This window comes from Ranitomeya variabilis, chromosome 3 (genome assembly GCF_051348905.1).
Source record: "Ranitomeya variabilis isolate aRanVar5 chromosome 3, aRanVar5.hap1, whole genome shotgun sequence".
Taxonomy (NCBI): Eukaryota; Metazoa; Chordata; class Amphibia; order Anura; family Dendrobatidae; genus Ranitomeya; species Ranitomeya variabilis.
In genome coordinates this window covers 667,010,695-667,035,323 of record NC_135234.1, presented here as the reverse complement: position 1 = coordinate 667,035,323, position 24,629 = coordinate 667,010,695, and the positions used below count along the sequence as shown (strand labels likewise).

General features: G+C 43.1%; 1 protein-coding gene across 2 annotated transcripts in view; it reads left to right on the top strand.

Annotated features, from left to right (window-relative positions):
* Positions 1-2,882: 2,882 nt before the first annotated feature.
* The window catches only part of ENDOU (endonuclease, poly(U) specific), an 80,721-nt gene continuing 58,974 nt past the window's right edge, over positions 2,883-24,629 (top strand). Inside the window, exons 1-2 of one of the 2 annotated variants that reach the window (XM_077297900.1) lie at positions 2,883-2,912; positions 4,869-5,114. In XM_077297900.1, coding sequence (XP_077154015.1) covers positions 5,039-5,114 — 76 coding nt within the window. In that variant the 5' untranslated portion in view covers positions 2,883-2,912; positions 4,869-5,038. The remainder of the gene's footprint in view (positions 2,913-4,868; positions 5,115-24,629) is intronic. The other variant, XM_077297899.1, reaches the window with a different exon arrangement.

The following is a 24,629-nucleotide window of genomic DNA, read 5'->3' as shown; positions in this document are numbered from 1 at the left end:
CTTCCAAAGATTCATGATCAGTTTGATTATAAAAAAATGCTTTTTCCAGCATGATGGAGTAACATGTCACAAGGAAAAAATGATAACAAAGTGACTTGATAATCAAAAATTGAAATTTTCGGTTTAAGATCTGGAAAGTCCCCAGATTTCAGTTCCATTTAGAACCTCAAAAAGTGGATATAAAAACAAAAACACAACACTGGTGATAGACTCCCAAGATATAGAGTCTTTATATAAATTTGAAGTATTTGTCTATAAAAGTTTCAAAACATGACTTTGAAATGCTTTTAATCTTACTAAATGCAGATGAAATGCTTATACTGATCACGGAAGCTGCAAACTTGGTAAAAAAACAAAATTTGGATCAGTCTCAAAAGTTTTAGCCTCCACTGTATGTTGTCTTACCTCTGAAAAATCACACTAAAGTGCTGACCATTAAGTCTCTCCCCTTTGTGCAACTTGCTGTCCACTGCCTGTTGTCAAGTATAATCCGTCACTACCAATGGAGATGCTAAGGCCTCTTTCAGACTTCAGTCTTTTGGCGTCAGTTTGAATCCACCGTTTTCTTTAAATAGCGGATCCGCCATTTTTTTTGGCGGATCCGCTATTTTCCCATAGACTTGCATTAGCAACAGATTGTGGCGGATGGTCGTCCGTTCCATCCGCCATGTGACGGATCCGTCGAGATTTGGCGGATGTCATCTAGACATAGACGAACATTGGAACGTTTTTTGTCTACGCCGAACTGGCAGTTCGCGGTGGATCCGTCGCGTCCGTCATTCCATAGAATGGCCGCCTATGGGCGACGGATCCGTCTCGACCGTCATATCAGCGGATCCGTCGCCCCAATCCGCTTTTTCAATTGCGCACGCTCCAAAAAGTAGATACTTTTCCCAGACAACCCCCAAGTAACGGATCCGTCAAAAAAACGGATCCGTTAGAACCGTTTTCTCAACAATTGTGACGGATCCATCGATCCGTAACGATGTCGGAGCTGACTGATGCCAAACAACTGAAGTGTGAAAGAAGCCTAAGATGGATGACAGGAAATGGGTTTTGTCTTTGTTTCTCAGTTCCTGCTCTCCTCCTGTTTCTGTGCTTTCAGTTCTAACTAGGTAAAGTCTCGGACAATGGTAAGCGCAATGCATGCTGTGAAGAAAGGGCATGGTAGATTCAGCACCTATGGTGTTGGCAGAACATTAATGAAGAGAATCCACTCACTAAAAGAGGAGATGGGAAGTCACTGAGCATGAGATTCAGGACAGCTCCTACATATAGCAGACTGTTATGTGAACCAAAACAGCTTTTCATTTGTTGTGGGGATTGAGGCAGACAGGACCATGCATTTTCTAGTTTGGGGTGCAAAGACTGGCACGCTTCAATATTTCATTGAAACTAAAATTGATTTTATTCCTAAATCTTTATCTATTTAATTGCATACCTTATATACTCGAGTAAAAGCCGACCCGAGTATAAGCCGAGGCACCTAATTTTTGCCACGAAAAACTGGGTAAACTTATTGACTCGAGTGTAAGCCTGGTATGCATTGTCCCCTCATCCCTATCCTGGTATGCATGGCTCCCCCGTCCCTGCCCTTGTATGCATGGCTTTCCAGTCCCTGTCCTTGTATGCATGACTTCCAGGTCCATGTCCTTGTATGCATGACTTCCAGGTCCATGTCCTTGTATGCATTGCTCCCCTGTCGCTGTCCTTGTATGCATGGCTCCCCATCCCATCCTTGTATGCATGGCTCCTTATCCCCTATCCTTGTATGTGTAGAAATCGCAGGAACATGGGATGTCATCACGGACAGGAGGCAAATCAAGAGTTAAAAGTTTTATTTAACAATAAGTGCACTCCATGCAGGGAGTGATAGGTTGCAGGATTGTGATAGGGAATGGTACAGAACTGGAAGAGTGGCAGGTTAGGACAGGGGCAAACAATAGTTCAGTAATTAAAGAGGTGAAACTTATCAGACTGTAGTATTCTTGTGTGCAGCGTCTCAGGGTTCCAATGGTGGCACCGACACGTGACGTCTCAATGAAGTCTGTGATGGACGGTGATCCAACGGTGGCACAGACAACAGGGGCGGCACGTGACGTCTTGAGGAGAGAGTAACTTTCCTGTGCCCACATGTGTCTGGCACGGTGCTGATTCCAATGTGTGAGACTGCAGGAACAAGACTTCCCTTCGTGGTGTACACGAATCCTGGGTAGCAGAGCACTGGTCTAGCCGTCTGTCTCTCACGGTGTCACACACCCGGTGAAGTCTCCGGCATCAAGTCTGAGTCACATCCAGGCTCGGAGGATAGCGGGGGATTGCCGGTTAGTCGTCCACCAAAGGTGGACCTGTATGCAGGGGTACTGTCGAGTCGGCCTGTGCAAACAGATTGCTCTGCCCTCACAGCGGACACAGAACCCGATTCATCACTCAGCTTTCCCACCCGAGCTCTGGCTCTTTTCCCGCACACAGCGCTAATTATCTTGGCCCCATCTACTACAGTCACATGCAAGGGTTCGTCCTGGAATGAAAGTCTTTCCCCCTGCAACATGGGTGATAGCCCCGGCAGTTCCGGAACCGCCGTTGGAAAGGTACCCCCCGTTCTGGTTCTTCCTCTTACATATGCATTGCTGCTTATCCCCTATCCCTGTATGCATGGCTCCTGTAAAAAAAAAACCATCCTAATTACTTTGCCTGCGTGCCCTCGCTGCATCTCGTTCCAGCGCCAGCAGCTCTTCCTGCTGAGTGATCACATGGCCACGCTCATTAAGGTAATGAATATTAACTCCACGCCTATGGGAGTGGAGAGGCATGAATATTCATTACCTTAATGAGCAGAGCCACATGATCGCTCGGCCAGAAGAGATGCTGGTGCTGGAACAAACGAGATGCAGCGAGAGCACGCAGGGAAGGTACGTAGGATGTGTTTTGTGCTGGAAGCTGCGTCTGTAACTGCGCGCTATAAGAGAAATGAATATTCACTGCCAGCGCAGTGAATATTAATTTCTCTTTAGCAGCGACACAGGCTTTAGCCACAGCCGCCAGGTCCTGCCTCTATGACCCACTGCTCCCCCTCCCCTGCTGTCTTTCTGGGACAATTGACTTGGGTATGAGCCGAGGGGGGTGTTTTCAGCACAAGAAAATGTGCTGAAAAACTCTGCTTATACACAAGTATATATGATAATCTAATCTATTTTCTAATATATTTACAGGTAAAAAAAATATTACCCTGATAGCCAATGCACCAAGGCAATCCGGAAGAGCTGGGCAAAGTGCCAGAATTGGCACATCTATAGTGATGCACCAATTCTCGGGCGACTGTGGGCTGGTATTTTTAGGCTGGGAAAGGGCTAATATACATGGACCTTCCCAGCCTGATAATATAAGCCCCCAGCTGTCTGTTTTATCATGGCTGGTTATCCAAAATAGGTGGGACCTTACGTTGTTTTTTTAAACTATTTCATAGGTTTAAAAAAAGGTTAAAAACACCCTTTACTGCCACATGAAAGGCACTAAAGGGTGCAACTTTATAATATTTATTGGTGGGGGGTAGACATTAATCTAAGCTCTCCCTCCTATAGCAACTCTCCCTGTACAGTGGACAATCCCCATATGTTTATTGGCTGTCTAACAGCCACTAAACATGTGGGCTGGGAACTCGAGTATGGCGCTTAAGCACCCGCAATACTTGAGCGAGTAACAAGCATGCCCGAATATCGAGCAGTGGTGAGCATACTTGCTCATCACTATAGATTGTGACATTAAATAGATAAAGATTTAGAGCTGAAATATTTTATTAACCAAGCACGTTAAACAAATTATAACCTCCGATCTATGTACTGCAGCATAATCAGGTCAATTAAATTCCTCTTCATTTGGAAATAGTCATTTTACCCTTTTATGTGAATTGTTGATTACTATAATTTCCTGTTGCTTTTGTAGAGCTAATTTATCCGGCACCGCTGTACAAAGATTGGCACCATTCTCATCAGCCCTTGTTCCCAGTGTTGCTCAGAATCTATTTCCCTTACCTAAAGGTACCGTCACACTAAGCGACGCTGCAGCGATAGCGACAGCAATGCCGATCGCTGCAGCGTCGCTGTGTGGTCGCTGGAGAGCTGTCACACAGACCGCTCTCCAGCGACCAGCGATGCCGAGGTCCCCGGGTAACCAGGGTAAACATCGGGTTGCTAAGCGCAGGGCCGCGCTTAGTAACCCGATGTTTACCCTGGTTACCAGCGTAAAAGTTAAAAAAAACAAACAGTACATGCTCACCTGCGCGTCCCCCAGCCTCTGCATCCTGACGCTGACTGAGCTCCGGCCCTAACAGCAGAGCGGTGACGTCACCGCACCGCTTTCACTTTCACTTTAGGGCCGGATCTCAGTCAGAGCAGGAAGCAGACACTGGGAGACGCGCAGGTGAGTATGTACTGTTTGTTTTTTTAACTTTTACGCTGGTAACCAGGGTAAACATCGGGTTACTAAGCGCGGCCCTGCGCTTAGTAACCCGATGTTTACCCTGGTTACCAGTGTAAAATATCGCTGGTATCGTCGCTTTTGCTGTCAAACACGGCGATACACGGCGACCTAGCGACCAAATAATGTGCAGACCTTCTAGCAGCGACCAGCAATTTCACAGCGGGATCCAGATCGCTGCTGCGTGTCAAATACAGCGATATCGCCATCCAGGTCGCTGCAACGTCACGGATTGCTGGCGATATCGCCTAGTGTGACGGTACCTTTATACATAAACTAGGGGCAATTCCATAAGAAGCCAATTACCCCATCAGTATGATAATGGTAGTCATCCTCAGGAATATGGTGTATGTACTTAACACCATCCTACTTGCTCTCAATTTTCATTACAGCCAGAAGAAGAAATGCAGGCAGGAAGAACCTATACAGGTCATGTCTTGATTATAACCTTCAGAGTCTCTCCTCTTCGACAAATTAGCATAGCAGACACACCCGACCTTATAATGATCATCTCACTATAACTCGGAATCAGAAGAAGACTGGTACAACCTTGTCATCCACTATGAAGACGCTGCTCATTGCACTTTTGCTGCATGGAATTGTAGTCCTTCACGCCTTCGATACCTGCTCCAGTCACAGTAAGTAAACAGGTTAATTTCAGGCTCGCTTTGCTGTGGTCCTGTCTTATTGCAAACTATTGTGTCCAGATGTGAACATTTACAGTAGTTTTGTTCTATAGTACAAGGTAAACTCTATGTAATTAACATATAACACAAAGAATATTTTTTCGATAATTGAAGTTAAATTGAATTCTTTTTGCAAAAATACAGGACTTAATGAATGGTGCAAAATAAAAAAAATACTGGGTATTGTAATACCACTGACTCAAATATAATAAATTGTAATAATGATATTCATTAATTATTGGAAATTTTAGTAGTAGTAATAATATGTCTCCTGTACAAACATTTTCTTATTTATTATATTATTTTTATAATAACGATACAAGAAACCAGAATGCCACTGATTTACTAGCTAGCGGAATTTACAATGACATAGATATATGAAGGGTGCAGAGGTCGACCAAAGGACCCCACATAAGTAGTAGCAGATGTTTTCGGGGGACAACTTGCTCAGTAAAAAAGTCACAATTTATTTCCTTACATGTACAGTTAAAAAAAACATTCTTAGCCAAAACGTTTTTATGGATAGTTTTCAGAACTGTTGAGATGGGAGCAAAAAAAGTTAAACCCTTGTCCATTTGAGCAAATTATCACATTATGTTTTGATTCTCTCACTCTCAGCAGGATTTACTAATGGACACACAATCTGGGCACAATTTATTAGCTCTTGTCACACTATGTTCTAGGTCAGCACATAAATATGTCATCAACAAATAATACTTGATGGTCATTATCATGTGATGAGTGATGTGATAAATGTTTTCATGCATATCATTATTAGATGTTATCACATAACCCGAGTGTGGATGTTTATTCCATTAAGGAGATGTGTAGTTCCAGGGGAATAATGAGTGTCACTATACATCAATCTTGTTTGGTGAGCTTGGATGCGCTGTGTATAGACAACTTTAGCTCTAAACACCTCCAAAATCTGTTGGCCTAATTTAAGTTACTTTTCTTGCTGCACCCCCCACTCCATACACGTGTGCTTATTGAAGAGGGGGATAAGATGCTGCCACATTCTCCAATGAGAACAGAGGATTGGATATGTTGAAATCCAATATACCTAATTCTTCTTTCCCTTAATATTATCTGGTAAGAAAGAGTCAGGAGTAGAGATGAGCAGATTGCTTCTCGCAACCCCGGTACATGGTCATCATGCCAGTTAGAGGAATTAAAGAAGCACTCCCATCAAAGTTTTTTACTTAATACATTGCAATAATCCTAGTATACAGCACTGTGTACTTACAATTGTTCATTTTGCCCTTCAACCCAGATAATTCTTCTCTTTTTCATTAGGTCTATGACATCACGTGATTAGCTGAATCACTTTAAGCTCTACAAAGAAACAGGAAGTCATCATTAGAACTACAATTATACTCATTGAAAAGTCCTTGATAAGGAGGAAAAGTGGAGCAGCTGGGACAAAAGAGGTGGCGTAGAACTGGGCTTTCAGGGACATTCCAGTCATATGTAATTGTTCCAATGATGACTCATGCAGAGAAAAGAGACGTCTTGTTACTACATAGAGCATAGAACGATTTGGCTAGTCTGTTTTTAATCACGTGATGTTATAGACCTAATGGAAAAGAGAAGAATTAGCTGGGTAGAAAAGCAAAGTGAGCAATTGTAAGTACACAGTGCTAAATAATAAGATGGGAGTGCTTCTTTAAACGCCGTCCCAGGGGACCCAGAAACTCAGAAAATTCGTACCGCTACTGTCTATAACTAGAGAGCACTGATCTGAACCGTGGAAAGGAGTTGAGCGAAGCAATCTTCTCATCTGTAAGGAGGATCCGCCACACATGATACAATCAGCAGGTCCTGTCAAAAACAGTTCAGATGACTGTGGCCTTACTGTGAATACGTTTTTTGTACATCTGTTCGGAGCTCTTCCTCCTGAAGAATAACATTGTTAGGATACCTAGGAAAAGAAAATAAATAGGTTCAGAGGTCACATTCCAACAAAAGATCATGCTAGGTGCTGCATTACAACAAAGCTGATTTTATTATGTGCACTGATAACCCCTCTCCCCTATGTACAGTATTCAGTAACTATGATATTTAAGAGAAAACAGCCTTCAAGATGTCATACTCGATATTATTTGCAATTTTGGAAAATGAGACGCTTAAATGATTAGAATAAACTTTGCTCATATGTTTTACAAAGTATCCCAATTTGTAAACTTTGGAAAAGCCACCCTATAACAGATCACTTTTATTGCTTAATCCCTTAACATATTCAGTTTTTCAACAAGCAGTGTAATAAATACTAGTAACTATCTTGTAAAATTAGATTATGTCAACAATAGGGATTTAGAATCTGTTGTCATATGTGTCAGAGCTTTCATTGTCCAATATGTCTCAATAGTAAAACATTTTGGCTCATATTTTAACAAAGCTACAAGTGGGAAGATGAAAGGCTTAAATGAGATATTAATGGATAGATTCATACTTATATAGTGAGCTAACAGGTAAAAGAAGGTATACAGTACTACCTAGATTCCTAGAATGAGTCAGTGGACATCAACTATTAATTCATATTTGTTTCCCATACTTATTTTACCCATACAGTAGGAAAGCATATATACATATACAGTGGGTACGGAAAGTATTCAGACCCCTTTAAATTTTTCACTTTTTGTTTCATTGCAGCCATTTGGTAAATTCAAAAAAGTTCATTTTTTCTCATTAATGTACACTCTGCACCCCATCTTGACTGAAAAAAACAGAAATGTAGAAATTTTTGCATATTTATTAAAAATGAAAAACTTAAATATCACATGGTCATAAGTACTCAGACCCTTTGCTCAGACACTCATATTTAAGTCACATACTGTCCATTTCCTTGTGGTCCTCCTTGAGATCGTTTTACTCCATCATTGGAGTCCAGCTGTGTTTAATTAAACTGATAGGCCTTGATTTGGGAAGGCACACACCTGTGTATATAAGACCTCACAGCTCACAGTGCATGTTAGACCAAATGGGAATCATGAGGTCTAAGTAATTGGACAAGGAGCGGAGCTCAGAGACAGAATTGTGGCAAGGCACAGATCTGGCCAAGGTTACAAAATAATTTTTCTACAGTACTCAAGGTTCCTAAGAGCACAGTGGCCTCCACAATCCTTTAATGAGAGAAGTTTAGGATCACCAGAAGTCTTCCTAAACCTGGCCGTCCAGCCAAACTGAGCAATCGTGAGAGAAGAGTCTAGGTGAGAGGTAAAGAAGAACCCCAAGATCACTTTGGCTGAGCTCCAAACATGCAGTAGGGAGATGGGAGAAATTTCCACAAAGTCAACTATCACTGCAGCCTTCCAAAAGTCAGACCCTTAGGGCAGAGTGGCCAGATGGAAGCCTCTCCTCAGTGCAAGACATATGAAAGCCCGCATAGAGTTTGCTAAAAAACACATGAAGGACTCCCGGACTATGAGAAATGATATTCTCTGGTCTGATGAGACGAAGGCAGACCTTTTTGGTGATAATTCTAAGTGGTATGTGTGGAGAAAACCAGGCACTGCTCATCACCTGTCCAATACAATCCCAACAGTGAAACATGGTAGTGGCAGCATCATGCTATGGGGGTGTTTTTCAGCTGCAGGAACAGGACAATTGGTTGCCATTGAAGGAAGCATGAATGCGGCCAAGTACAGAGATATCCTGGATGAAAACCTCTTCCAGAGTGCTCTGGACCTCAGACTTGGCCAAAGGTTCACCTTTCAACAAGACAATGACCCTAAGCACACAGCTAAAATAACAAAGGAGTGGCTTCAGAACAACTCTGTGACCATTCTTGACTGGCCCAGCCAGAGCCCTGACCTAAACCCAATTGAACATCTCTGTACAGATCTGAAAATGGCTGTTCACCAACATTCTCCATTCAACCTGATGGAACTGGAGAGGATCTGCAAGGAAGAATGGCAGAGGATCCCCAAATTCAGGTGAGAAAAACTTGTTGCATCTTTACCAAGATTCATGGCTGTACTAGCTCAAAAGGTGCTTCTACTCAATACTGAGCAAAGGGTCTGAATACTTATGACCATGTGATATTTCAGTTTTTCTTTTTTAATGAATTTGCAAAAATTTCTACATTTCTGTTTTTTTCAGTCAAGATGGGGTGCAGAGTGTACATTAATGAGAACAAAAATTAACTTTTTTGAATTTACCAAATGGCTGCAATGAAACAAAGAGTGAAAAATTTAAAAGGGTCTGAATACTTTTTGCACCCACTGTATATTACACACACATATATATATATATATATATATATATATATATATATATATATATTAGTATGGAAGGTAGATGTGTCGGTAATGTAAACTGCACCAGTAAGGCCGGGGTCACACTAGACCGTAATACGGACGGTGCTATGCGATAAAAAATCGCATAGCACTCGGCCCAATGTTAATCTATGGTTCAGCTCCCATCATCCGATATTTTCTCCACCGTATTTCGGATCCGAGGGAACTCGCAGCAGGCTGCGATTCTCAGCGTATCTCGGCCGAGACTCACCAATGCAAGTCTATGGGTGCGAGAAAAAATCGGATTACACAAGGACCATGCGTGTGCATTGCGAGAAATACGCAGCGGTGTTCTCTAGAAAAGCCGGTAATTCAATTGCCGGCTTTGCATTTCTCCTTCACAAACCCGACAGGATATGAGACATGGTTTACATACAGTAAACCATCTCATATCCCCCTTTTTTTTGCATATTCCACACTACTAATGTTAGTAGTGTGTATGTGCAAAATTTGGCCGCTGTAGCTGCTAAAATAAAGGGTTAAATGGCGGAAAAAATTGGCGTGGGCTCCCGCGCAATTTTCTCTGCCAGAATGGTCAAGCCAGTGACTGAGGGCAGATATTAATAGCCTAGAGAGGGTCCATGGTTATTGGCCCCCCCGTGGCTACAAACATCTGCCCCCAGCCACCCCAGAAAAGGCACATCTGGAAGATGCGCCTATTCTGGCACTTGGCCACTCTCTTCCCACTCCCTGTAGCGGTGGGATATGGGGTAATGAAGGGTTAATGCCACCTTGCTATTGGAAGGTGACATTAAGCCAGATTAATAATGGAGAGGCGTCAATTATGACACCTATCCATTATTAATCCAATTGTATGAAAGGGTTAAAAAACACACACACACATGATTTAAAAGTATTTTAATGCAATAAACACAGCGGTTGTTTTAATAATTTATTGCTCTCTCAATCCATTTTCAGACCCTCGCTTGGCAAAACAATAAACACACAATATACATACCCTCTCTGATGTCCTATCACGTCCCACGAGGTAATCCATCTGGAGGGGTTAACTAATATTACAGGCACGAGCTGCGATAAACCACTCGCTCGTACCTGTAATCCCCGGGTGCTGAAAGGAAAGCCGTGATCTATACTTACATTCAGTCGCGGTGATGCGCCCTCTGGTGGATGTTCTCATGAACTGCAGCCTGGGAACTTTTTCCCACGCTCCAGGTCATATGAGGACATCCACCAGGGGGCGCATCACCGCGACTGAAGGTAACTATAGGTCATTGACCTACATTTCCTTCAGTCGCGGTGATGCGCCCCCTGGTGGATGTCCTCATATGACCTGGAGCATGGGAAAAAGTTCCCAGGCTGCAGTTCATGAGAACATCCAGCAGGGGCGCATCACCGCGACTGAATGTAAGTATAGATCACTGCTTTCCTTTCAGCACCCGGGGATTACAGGCACGAGCGAGTGGTTTATCGCAGCTCGTGCCTGTAATATTAGTTAACCCCTCCAGATGGATTACCTCGTGGGACGTGATAGGACATCAGAGAGGGTATGTATATTGTGTGTTTATTGTTTTGCCAAGCGAGGGTCTGAAAATGGATTGAGAGATCAATAAATTATTAAAACAACCGCTGTGTTTATTTCATTAAAATCCTTTTTAATAATGTGTGTGTGTGTTTTTTAACCCTTTCATACAATTGGATTAATAATGGATAGGTGTCATAATTGACGCCTCTCCATTATTAATCTGGCTTAATGTCACCTTCCAATAGCAAGGTGGCATTAACCCTTCATTACCCCATATCCCACCGCTACAGGGAGTGGGAAGAGAGTGGCCAAGTGCCAGAATAGGCGCATCTTCCAGATGTGCCTTTTCTGGGGTGGCTGGGGGCAGATGTTTTTAGCCACGGGGGGGCCAATAACCATGGACCCTCTCCTGGCTATTAATATCTGCCCTCAGTCACTGGCTTTACCATTCTGGCGGAGAAAATTGCGCGGGAGCCCACGCCAATTTTTTCCGCCATTTAACCCTTTATTTTAGCAGCTACAGTGCTGAAATTTTGCACATACACACTACTAACATTAGTAGTGTGGAATATGCAAAAAAAAGGGGGATATGAGATGGTTTACTGTATGTAAACCATGTCTCATATTATGTCGGGTTTGTGAAGGAGAAATGCAAAGCCGGCAATTGAATTACCGACTTTTCACAGATATCGCGCTGAATGAAATATAAATACAGAATATATATATATGTGTCTCAATGACATATATATATATATATATATATATATATATATATATATATATATATATATATATATATATACTGTATATATGTTTTCCCGAACATTTGAGCACATACAGTAAATCCATTAGATGTCGGTTTTGCAAGCTTGCGAGAAAATCTCGGCATACGGATGACACACGGATGTCACACGGATCATTTGATGCGAGGAAATCGCATCCTCGCACTGCACACGGATCACTGTTTTTGAAACATTTGTGCGATTCTCGGCCGTGAAAAACGGACCTTTTTTTATACGTTAAGTGTGTCCCCGGCCTAACACTAGATTACTGAGAGGGTTTAAAGAGGTACTGCATTAGGTATGGGTTTCAGAATATCCAAAAGAGCTTGGCTGGGAAAAGTCTATCCTCTGATCCCATGCGGGGTTTACAGGACTATTAAAAGCAGCTCGGTTAGTTCAGCAGTGTGGAGTGTGTTGAGAGTGAAGAAAGGCAGAGCTGCTGATTAGTTCACTCTGCTAAGTGAGGTGTGCTGAAGCCAAACAGAGAGGTGTTTGGTGAACACATTTAATACAAGTGTGAGCTGCTACTGGGAATACCGAGGTTGGCGAGGCTGCTACATTTATGTTATTTCATTCTGCCTGAATAAAAGGACTTTTTATGTTATACATTGATACTGAAGAGAGGTTGTTTTCGTTTCAGATATATAACATTTATGATGGACAATAAACTACATGCTGTTTTGATAAAAACCCTGCGCACGAGTATGTCTACTGATGTAGGAGCATGTGACCAGATGTGTCCATCAGCCACCTTCAATTAAAGACAGCTTTTCTATGTGCAGTGTTTTTTAATTGGAGCATGTTGAGGGTCGGGGTCTGGTCATACGTCCCTCCACCAGGAGCCATTTTGAGAAAAGGAGCAGTCCGTGCAGTCCGTGAGGATGGATGCACTAACAAGTGCAGGAAAAGAACCTGGAATACTAATTTATATATGAAAATCAAAATCATGCCCCCAACACTATTTGTTAAAATAAAGTTAGAGGCCAACCCCTTTATGTACCCAATTAACCAAAGTAAAGGCTTCCATACATATTAAACTTTTTGAGTTTTTCCAAGGAGTAAAAAATAAATAAAAATTATTTTCCAAATAAGTACTTAAAACTGAATTGGAAAAGGGAATACACTGGCGCTCGGAAGACAAAAGTAAGGGGGAAGGGCGGGGGAAAAAAAGAGTGGTAGCTGCTGGTGATGAGAGCGGGGTTTGTGCGTACCCTGTATACTAGAATAAGAGAAACAATGATAAATCACCTGCGCTTGTATGTGGGGACTATCAGTTCCCCTGCGAATTGTGCTACAGCGTGAATAGTAGGCAAATACAGGGCTTGCAGGATTGTTGTACTTACTGCGTGCCAGTAAGGTGGTGTGGCTGCAGGTCCTCCTGTTGCTTTGGAGTCCGGTTCACTGCTGCAAAGTTTAGGGGCTCAGGGGAGCTCGACTAACTGCGCGCGAGGTTTGCTAGGAGGACGCAGGAGTCAGATGGAAGCCGCTCACTTCTGGCGTGCCCCGGCCGGAAGCAACGCTGAAGCGGTAGCGGCGTTGAGAAGGGGCGTGGTAAGCAGCGTGACGTCACAGCTAGTGGGCGGGCGCGTATGTGGATTAACCAATCCAACGCGTTTCGAAGGATACGATCCTTCTTCGTCAGGGCTGGAGTCCTCATAGAGCCCTGCCTCCTATATAGCCACTGCTGTGCCATCCCCTTCTAGAAAAAATGCCCAGCGTCCTTAATTTACGTGACTCGCAAAGGGTATTTGAAGTTGCAGCATCGATTAGTGTACTGATTAGTCAAATGTAATTAACGATGTATTACTTGAATGGTGCAGACTGCATTGAAGCCATATGTAAAACTGACATTATAAAGAGGGTTTACATGATGGGGGTAATGGTTGGAGACCCTATTGTGGCATTGCCAGAAAAGAATAATACAATATATACAAATAGATAAAAACTCCGACAACTTTATTAATGGAGTAATAAAATATAAAATATAGAAATGGAAAGAAAACCGTTCCATTTTAATAACATTTTTAAAAGGAAACACAAACTCGAACCTAAAATTGACTGGAAGGATGACTAAAAATATAGATTATAAACATACGCTCAAAAATAGAGGGCGAATTAGGTGATTAATAACCCAGGATGGAATAAAACTGTAAATAGGTCACTAAAACAATCCTATATAAAAAGGGGGGTTTTTAAAGGGTTGATTAAAAAGCATATAGCTCAATTTCATAATTAAGTCCTTTTGGGGCCAAGCTGTCCAGCATATAAATCCATTTGGACTCGACCCTGGACATTGCTTTAAGAAAATCTCCACCCCTTGGATTTTGCTGGACTATTTGAATTCCAAAAAAGTGAACACCTCCACACGATTTGTTGTGTTTATCTAAAAAGTGGCGGGAAAGAGGGTGGCCTTTGAAGCCCTTCTGAATATTATCTAGGTGCTCCTTGATCCTGACCTTAAGAGGTCTTTTAGTACGACCCACATAGATCTTATTGCAGGGGCACTGCAGTATATAGATTACTCCTGTCGATTCACATGTTATGGAGTTTTTGATATGAAATTGCATGGTGCCACTGGAGTCTGTAAATGTGGTTTGGGCTAGCTTGCCACTAGATGTACGTTTGCAGCATGAACATCTGCCACATGGCCTAAAACCCCACCTTAGGGGGTCTGATGATTTCGCAAGTGCCCCTTGTCTAGCGAGAACTGGTTTTGTTGTTGGCGCTAAAAGAAGGCCCAAATTCTGCGCCTTCGTATACACAAATCTGGGGTTGTTGGGTATTAGGTCCCCAATGCTCTTGTCGCATTGAAGAATGGGCCAGTATTTTTTGACTATATTAATAAATTTATTGTGTCCTGCATGGAATTGGGTAATTATGGGTAGATTCTTTATTTGTGTTTGGATATCTTGAGGATTGTTGGTGCTTCTGGTTTTATGGATGAGACTTTCTCTAGGTATGAGGCTAACGGTATGTTGAGCCGTATTAAGGGTTTGTGTGTGATAACCTTTGGCTTCAAACTGTTTAGTAATATATGTGGACTCCTCATAATAGTCCTTCAAGTCGGTACAGTTTCGCCTAATGCGAGTATATTGTCCTCGAGGAATGTTCGTTAGCCAAATTGGGAGATGACAGCTTGTTAGGTGTATAAAGCTGTTTGAATCCACTGGTTTGCGGAAACACCTGGTTTTCAATTGACCGTGTTCCACATAAATTGTGAGACCCAGGAAATTGACCTGGGAATTACTGATGGTAGGGGTGAATTCTAGACCGAATTGATTAGTGTTTAGATTTGTGATGAAGGAATTCAGATCGGTTGTAGATCCCTCCCAAATGAACAGGATGTCGTCAATAAAACGACGCCAGAATTTTAGTCCTGGGTGTAGTGTGCCTTCCTTCATTATATGTTGGTGCTCCCAATACCCCACGTACAGGTTGGCGTAACTTGGCGCAAAACGTGTGCCCATCGCGGTGCCCCACGTTTGCAGGTAGTACTGTTTTTCATATTGAAAGAAATTATGTTCTAATATGAACCCAATGCTATCGATTATGAATTTAATCTGGGGTTTTTTGTATGTTCCCAGGGTATGTAGGAAAAAATTAGCCGACTCACACCCTTTTTTATGGTTAATTATTGTATAAAGGGATTTGATGTCCAACGTTCCCAGGATATAATTACTTTGCCAAATAACGGGTTCCAGAACTTGTATGGTGTGAGTGGTGTCCTTCAAATAAGCTGGGATTAAGGACATGCATTTTTGTAAATGTAGATCAACATATTTGGACAAATTGGCGGTCAAGCAATTGATACCCGATATAATTGGGCGGCCTGGAGGATTGGTCGCATCTTTGTGCATTTTAGGTATATGGTAAAACATGGCTGTAGTTGGTGTTTTATTATTTATAAACTGAAACTCTTTCTTATTCAATATACCTAGGGTTTTGCCTTTTTGGGCTAGGATATTTAATTGTTTTATGTAATTTACAGTGGGATTAGTGTTATGGTTCTCAATGGCAAGAGAACATAGCCCAGCATACATAGGAACTAGCTCTTGGAAGGATGGAAACTTAAACTGACCATGAACTAAACCTGCCGCACAACTAACAGTAGCCGGGTAGCGTAGCCTGCGTTTTATCCCTAGACGCCCAGCGCCGGCCGGAGGACTAACTAATCCTGGCAGAGGAAAATATAGTCCTGGCTCACCTCTAGAGAAATTTCCCCGAAAGGCAGACAGAGGCCCCCACATATATTGGCGGTGATTTAAGATGAAAATGACAAACGTAGTATGAAAATAGGTTTAGCAAAATCGAGGTCCGCTTACTAGATAGCAGGAAGACAGAAAGGGTACTTTCATGGTCAGCTGAAAACCCTATCAATACACCATCCTGAAATTACTTTAAGACTCTAGTATTAACTCATAACATCAGAGTGGCAATTTCAGATCACAAGAGCTTTCCAGACACAGAAACGAAACTGCAGCTGTGAACTGGAACAAAATGCAAAAAACAAACAAGGACAAAAGTCCGACTTAGCTGGAAGTTGTCTGGTAGCAGGAACATGCACAGAAAGGCTTCTGATTACAATGTTGACCGGCATGGAAGTGACAGAGGAGCAAGGTTAAATAGCGACTCCCACATCCTGATGGGAACAGGTGAACAGAGGGGATGATGCACACAAGTTCAATTCCACCAGTGGCCACCGGGGGAGCCCAAAATCCAATTTCACAACAGTACCCCCCCCTCAAGGAGGGGGCACCGAACCCTCACCAGAACCACCAGGGCGATCAGGATGAGCCCTATGAAAGGCACGGACCAGATCGGAGGCATGAACATCAGAGGCAGTCACCCAAGAATTATCCTCCTGACCGTATCCCTTCCATTTGACCAGATACTGGAGTTTCCGTCTGGAAACACGGGAGTCCAAGATTTTTTCCACAACGTACTCCAACTCGCCCTCAACCAACACCGGAGCAGGAGGCTCAACGGAAGGCACAACCGGTACCTCATACCTGCGCAACAATGACCGATGAAAAACATTATGAATAGAAAAAGATGCAGGGAGGTCCAAACGGAAGGACACAGGGTTAAGAATCTCCAATATCTTGTACGGGCCGATGAACCGAGGCTTAAACTTAGGAGAAGAAACCCTCATAGGGACAAAACGAGAAGACAACCACACCAAGTCCCCGACACAAAGCCGAGGACCAACCCGACGCCGGCGGTTGGCAAAAAGCTGAGTCTTCTCCTGGGACAACTTCAAATTGTCCACCACCTGCCCCCAAATCTGATGCAACCTCTCCACCACAGCATCCACTCCAGGACAATCCGAAGATTCCACCTGACCGGAGGAAAATCGAGGATGAAACCCCGAATTACAGAAAAAAGGAGACACCAAGGTGGCAGAGCTGGCCCGATTATTGAGGGCAAACTCCGCTAAAGGCAAAAAAGCAACCCAATCATCCTGATCTGCAGACACAAAACACCTCAAATATGTCTCCAAAGTCTGATTCGTCCGCTCGGTCTGGCCATTAGTCTGAGGATGGAAAGCAGACGAGAAAGACAAATCTATGCCCATCCTAGCACAGAATGCCCGCCAAAATCTAGACACGAATTGGGTTCCTCTGTCAGAAACGATATTCTCCGGAATACCATGCAAACGAACCACATTTTGAAAAAACAGAGGAACCAACTCGGAAGAAGAAGGCAACTTAGGCAGGGGAACCAAATGGACCATCTTAGAGAAACGGTCACACACCACCCAGATGACAGACATCTTCTGAGAAACAGGAAGATCCGAAATAAAATCCATCGAGATGTGCGTCCAAGGCCTCTTCGGGATAGGCAAGGGCAACAACAATCCACTAGCCCGAGAACAACAAGGCTTGGCCCGAGCACAAACGTCACAAGACTGCACAAAGCCTCGTACATCTCGTGACAGGGAAGGCCACCAGAAGGACCTTGCCACCAAATCCCTGGTACCAAAGATTCCAGGATGACCTGCCAACGCAGAAGAATGAACCTCAGAAATGACTTTACTGGTCCAATCATCAGGAACAAACAGTCTACCAGGTGGGCAACGATCAGGTCTATCCGCCTGAAAATCCTGCAAGGCCCGCCGCAGGTCTGGAGAAACGGCAGACAATATCACTCCATCCTTAAGGATACCTGTAGGTTCAGAATTACCAGGGGAGTCAGGCTCAAAACTCCTAGAAAGGGCATCCGCCTTAACATTCTTAGAACCCGGTAGGTATGACACCACAAAATTAAACCGAGAGAAAAACAACGACCAGCGCGCCTGTCTAGGATTCAGGCGTCTGGCGGACTCAAGATAAATTAAATTTTTGTGGTCGGTCAATACCACCACCTGATGTCTAGCCCCCTCAAGCCAATGACGCCACTCCTCAAAAGCCCACTTCATGGCCAAAAGCTCCCGATTCCCAATATCATAATTCCGCTCGGCGGGCGAAAATTTACGAGAAAAAAAAGCACAAGGTTTCATCACGGAGCAGTCGGAACTTCTTTGCGACAAAACCGCCCCAGCTCCGATTTCAGAAGCGTCGACCTCAACCTGAAAAGGAAGAGCAACATCAGGCTGACGCAACACAGGGGCGGAAGAAAAGCGGCGCTTAAGCTCCCGAAAGGCCTCCACAGCAGCAGGGGACCAATCAGCAACATCAGCACCCTTCTTAGTCAAATCAGTCAATGGTTTAACAACATCAGAAAAACCAGCAATAAATCGACGATAAAAGTTAGCAAAGCCCAAAAATTTCTGAAGACTCTTAAGAGAAGAGGGTTGCGTCCAATCACAAATAGCCCGAACCTTGACAGGATCCATCTCGATGGAAGAGGGGGAAAAAATGTATCCCAAGAAGGAAATCTTTTGAACCCCAAAAACACACTTAGAACCCTTCACACACAAGGAATTAGACCGCAAAACCTGAAAAACCCTCCTGACCTGCTGGACATGAGAGTCCCAGTCATCCGAAAAAATCAGAATATCATCCAGATACACGATCATAAATTTATCCAAATAATCACGGAAAATGTCATGCATAAAGGACTGAAAGACTGAAGGGGCATTTGAAAGGCCAAAAGGCATCACCAAATACTCAAAGTGGCCCTCGGGCGTATTAAATGCGGTTTTCCACTCATCCCCCTGCTTAATTCGCACCAAATTATACGCCCCACGGAGATCTATCTTAGAGAACCACTTGGCCCCCTTTATGCGAGCAAACAAATCAGTCAGCAGTGGCAACGGATATTGATATTTAACCGTGATTTTATTCAAAAGCCGATAATCAATACACGGCCTCAAAGAGCCATCTTTCTTAGACACAAAGAAAAAACCGGCTCCTAAGGGAGATGACGAAGGACGAATATGTCCCTTTTCCAAGGACTCCTTTATATATTCTCGCATAGCAGCATGTTCAGGCACAGACAGATTAAATAAACGACCCTTAGGGTATTTACTACCCGGAATCAAATCTATGGCACAATCGCACTCCCGGTGCGGAGGCAATGAACCAAGCTTAGGTTCTTCAAAAACGTCACGATAGTCAGACAAGAATTCAGGAATCTCAGAGGGAATAGATGACGAAATGGAAACCAAAGGTACGTCCCCATGCATCCCCTTACATCCCCAGCTTAACACAGACATAGCGTTCCAGTCGAGGACTGGGTTATGAGATTGCAGCCATGGCAATCCAAGCACCAACACATCATGTAGATTATACAGCACAAGAAAGCGAATAATCTCCTGATGATCCGGATTAATTCGCATAGTTACTTGTGTCCAGTATTGTGGTTTATTACTAGCCAATGGGGTGGAGTCAATCCCCTTCAGAGGTATAGGAGTTTCAAGAGGCTCTAAATCATACCCACAGCGTTTGGCAAAGGACCAATCCATAAGACTCAAAGCGGCGCCAGAGTCGACATAGGCATCCGCGGTAATAGATGATAAAGAACAAATCAGGGTCACAGATAGAATAAACTTAGACTGAAAAGTGCCAATTGAAACTGACTTATCAAGCTTCTTAGTACGCTTAGAGCATGCTGATATAACATGAGTTGAATCACCACAATAAAAGCACAACCCATTTTTTCGTCTAAAATTCTGCCGTTCGCTTCTGGACAGAATTCTATCACATTGCATATTCTCTGGCGTCTTCTCAGTAGACACCGCCAAATGGTGCACAGGTTTGCGCTCCCGCAGACGTCTATCGATCTGGATAGCCATTGTCATGGACTCATTCAGACCCGCAGGCACAGGGAACCCCACCATAACATCCTTAACGGCATCAGAGAGACCCTCTCTGAAATTCGCCGCCAGGGCGCACTCATTCCACTGAGTAAGCACAGACCATTTACGGAATTTTTGGCAGTATATTTCAACTTCATCTTGCCCCTGAGATAGGGACATCAAGGCTTTTTCCGCCTGAAGCTCTAAATGAGGTTCCTCATAAAGCAACCCCAAGGCCAGAAAAAACGCATCCACATTGAGCAACGCAGGATCCCCTGGAGCCAATGCAAAAGCCCAATCTTGAGGGTCGCCCCGGAGCAAGGAAATCACAATCCTGACCTGCTGAGCAGGATCTCCAGCAGAGCGAGATTTCAGGGACAAAAACAACTTGCAATTATTTTTGAAATTTTGAAAGCAAGATCTATTCCCCGAGAAAAATTCAGGCAAAGGAATTCTAGGTTCAGATATAGGAACATGAACAACAAAATCTTGTAAATTTTGAACTTTCGTGGTGAGATTATTCAAACCTGCAGCTAAACTCTGAATATCCATTTTAAACAGGTGAACACAGAGCCATTCCAGGATTAGAAGGAGAGAGAGAGAGGAAGGCTGCAATATAGGCAGACTAGCAAGTGATTCAATTGAAAGCACACTCAGAACTGAAGGAAAAAAAAAATAAATAAATTTTTTCAGCAGACTTCTTTTTTCTCTCCTTTCTCTGCCAATTAATTTAACCCTTTGTGGGCCGGTCAAACTGTTATGGTTCTCAATGGCAAGAGAACATAGCCCAGCATACATAGGAACTAGCTCTTGGAAGGATGGAAACTTAAACTGACCATGAACTAAACCTGCCGCACAACTAACAGTAGCCGGGTAGCGTAGCCTGCGTTTTATCCCTAGACGCCCAGCGCCGGCCGGAGGACTAACTAATCCTGGCAGAGGAAAATATAGTCCTGGCTCACCTCTAGAGAAATTTCCCCGAAAGGCAGACAGAGGCCCCCACATATATTGGCGGTGATTTAAGATGAAAATGACAAACGTAGTATGAAAATAGGTTTAGCAAAATCGAGGTCCGCTTACTAGATAGCAGGAAGACAGAAAGGGTACTTTCATGGTCAGCTGAAAACCCTATCAATACACCATCCTGAAATTACTTTAAGACTCTAGTATTAACTCATAACATCAGAGTGGCAATTTCAGATCACAAGAGCTTTCCAGACACAGAAACGAAACTGCAGCTGTGAACTGGAACAAAATGCAAAAAACAAACAAGGACAAAAGTCCGACTTAGCTGGAAGTTGTCTGGTAGCAGGAACATGCACAGAAAGGCTTCTGATTACCGGCATGGAAGTGACAGAGGAGCAAGGTTAAATAGCGACTCCCACATCCTGATGGGAACAGGTGAACAGAGGGGATGATGCACACAAGTTCAATTCCACCAGTGGCCACCGGGGGAGCCCAAAATCCAATTTCACAACAGATTAGAGTTTAATTTTTTATAAGTGACAGTATCATTCAAGAGTCTCAGTGATTCGTTGTGGTATGTAGTACTATCCAAAACTACAATTGAAACAATGGTTACAGCAGATCTTAGAAAATTTTACACAAACAATCCCAAACAAATGTCATACAATCTTAGTTTTAGCGAAAAACAATCCATCATAAATCTCCAAAAAAATCATGCCATTGTTATCCGCCCAGCCGATAAGGGTGGGGGAATTGTAGTTTTGGATAGTACTACATACCACAACGAATCACTGAGACTCTTGAATGATACTGTCACTTATAAAAAATTAAACTCTAATCCCACTGTAAATTACATAAAACAATTAAATATCCTAGCCCAAAAAGGCAAAACCCTAGGTATATTGAATAAGAAAGAGTTTCAGTTTATAAATAATAAAACACCAACTACAGCCATGTTTTACCATATACCTAAAATGCACAAAGATGCGACCAATCCTCCAGGCCGCCCAATTATATCGGGTATCAATTGCTTGACCGCCAATTTGTCCAAATATGTTGATCTACATTTACAAAAATGCATGTCCTTAATCCCAGCTTATTTGAAGGACACCACTCACACCATACAAGTTCTGGAACCCGTTATTTGGCAAAGTAATTATATCCTGGGAACGTTGGACATCAAATCCCTTTATACAATAATTAACCATAAAAAAGGGTGTGAGTCGGCTAATTTTTTCCTACATACCCTGGGAACATACAAAAAACCCCAGATTAAATTCATAATCGATAGCATTGGGTTCATATTAGAACATAATTTCTTTCAATATGAAAAACAGTACTACCTGCAAACGTGGGGCACCGCGATGGGCACACGTTTTGCGCCAAGTTACACCAACCTGTACGTGGGGTATTGGGAGCACCAACATATAATGAAGGAAGGCACACTACACCCAGGACTAAAATTCTGGCGTCGTTTTATTGACGACATCCTGTTCATTTGGGAGGGATCTACAACCGATCTGAATTCCTTCATCACAAATCTAAACACTAATCAATTCGGTCTAGAATTCACCCCTACCATCAGTAATTCCCAGGTCAATTTCCTGGGTCTCACAATTTATGTGGAACACGGTCAATTGAAAACCAGGTGTTTCCGCAAACCAGTGGATTCAAACAGCTTTATACACCTAACAAGCTGTCATCTCCCAATTTGGCTAACGAACATTCCTCGAGGACAATATACTCGCATTAGGCGAAACTGTACCGACTTGAAGGACTATTATGAGGAGTCCACATATATTACTAAACAGTTTGAAGCCAAAGGTTATCACACACAAACCCTTAATACGGCTCAACATACCGTTAGCCTCATACCTAGAGAAAGTCTCATCCATAAAACCAGAAGCACCAACAATCCTCAAGATATCCAAACACAAATAAAGAATCTACCCATAATTACCCAATTCCATGCAGGACACAATAAATTTATTAATATAGTCAAAAAATACTGGCCCATTCTTCAATGCGACAAGAGCATTGGGGACCTAATACCCAACAACCCCAGATTTGTGTATACGAAGGCGCAGAATTTGGGCCTTCTTTTAGCGCCAACAACAAAACCAGTTCTCGCTAGACAAGGGGCACTTGCGAAATCATCAGACCCCCTAAGGTGGGGTTTTAGGCCATGTGGCAGATGTTCATGCTGCAAACGTACATCTAGTGGCAAGCTAGCCCAAACCACATTTACAGACTCCAGTGGCACCATGCAATTTCATATCAAAAACTCCATAACATGTGAATCGACAGGAGTAATCTATATACTGCAGTGCCCCTGCAATAAGATCTATGTGGGTCGTACTAAAAGACCTCTTAAGGTCAGGATCAAGGAGCACCTAGATAATATTCAGAAGGGCTTCAAAGGCCACCCTCTTTCCCGCCACTTTTTAGATAAACACAACAAATCGTGTGGAGGTGTTCACTTTTTTGGAATTCAAATAGTCCAGCAAAATCCAAGGGGTGGAGATTTTCTTAAAGCAATGTCCAGGGTCGAGTCCAAATGGATTTATATGCTGGACAGCTTGGCCCCAAAAGGACTTAATTATGAAATTGAGCTATATGCTTTTTAATCAACCCTTTAAAAACCCCCCTTTTTATATAGGATTGTTTTAGTGACCTATTTACAGTTTTATTCCATCCTGGGTTATTAATCACCTAATTCGCCCTCTATTTTTGAGCGTATGTTTATAATCTATATTTTTAGTCAACCTTCCAGTCAATTTTAGGTTCGAGTTTGTGTTTCCTTTTAAAAATGTTATTAAAATGGAACGGTTTTCTTTCCATTTCTATATTTTATATTTTATTACTCCATTAATAAAGTTGTCGGAGTTTTTATCTATTTGTATATATTGTATTATTCTTTTCTGGCAATGCCACAATAGGGTCTCCAACCATTACCCCCATCATGTAAACCCTCTTTGTAATGTCAGTTTTACATATGGCTTCAATGCAGTCTGCACCATTCAAGTAATACATCGTTAATTACATTTGACTAATCAGTACACTAATCGATGCTGCAACTTCAAATACCCTTTGCGAGTCACGTAAATTAAGGACGCTGGGCATTTTTTCTAGAAGGGGATGGCACAGCAGTGGCTATATAGGAGGCAGGGCTCTATGAGGACTCCAGCCCTGACGAAGAAGGATCGTATCCTTCGAAACGCGTTGGATTGGTTAATCCACATACGCGCCCGCCCACTAGCTGTGACGTCACGCTGCTTACCACGCCCCTTCTCAACGCCGCTACCGCTTCAGCGTTGCTTCCGGCCGGGGCACGCCAGAAGTGAGCGGCTTCCATCTGACTCCTGCGTCCTCCTAGCAAACCTCGCGTGCAGTTAGTCGAGCTCCCCTGAGCCCCTAAACTTTGCAGCAGTGAACCGGACTCCAAAGCAACAGGAGGACCTGCAGCCACACCACCTTACTGGCACGCAGTAAGTACAACAATCCTGCAAGCCCTGTATTTGCCTACTATTCACGCTGTAGCACAATTCGCAGGGGAACTGATAGTCCCCACATACAAGCGCAGGTGATTTATCATTGTTTCCCTTATTCTAGTACTTAAAACTGTACCAAGCCAAAATTAGTAATCCTGAAGTATTTAGCAGAACGCACTTTGCCGTACCAAATGAAATTCCGACAGAG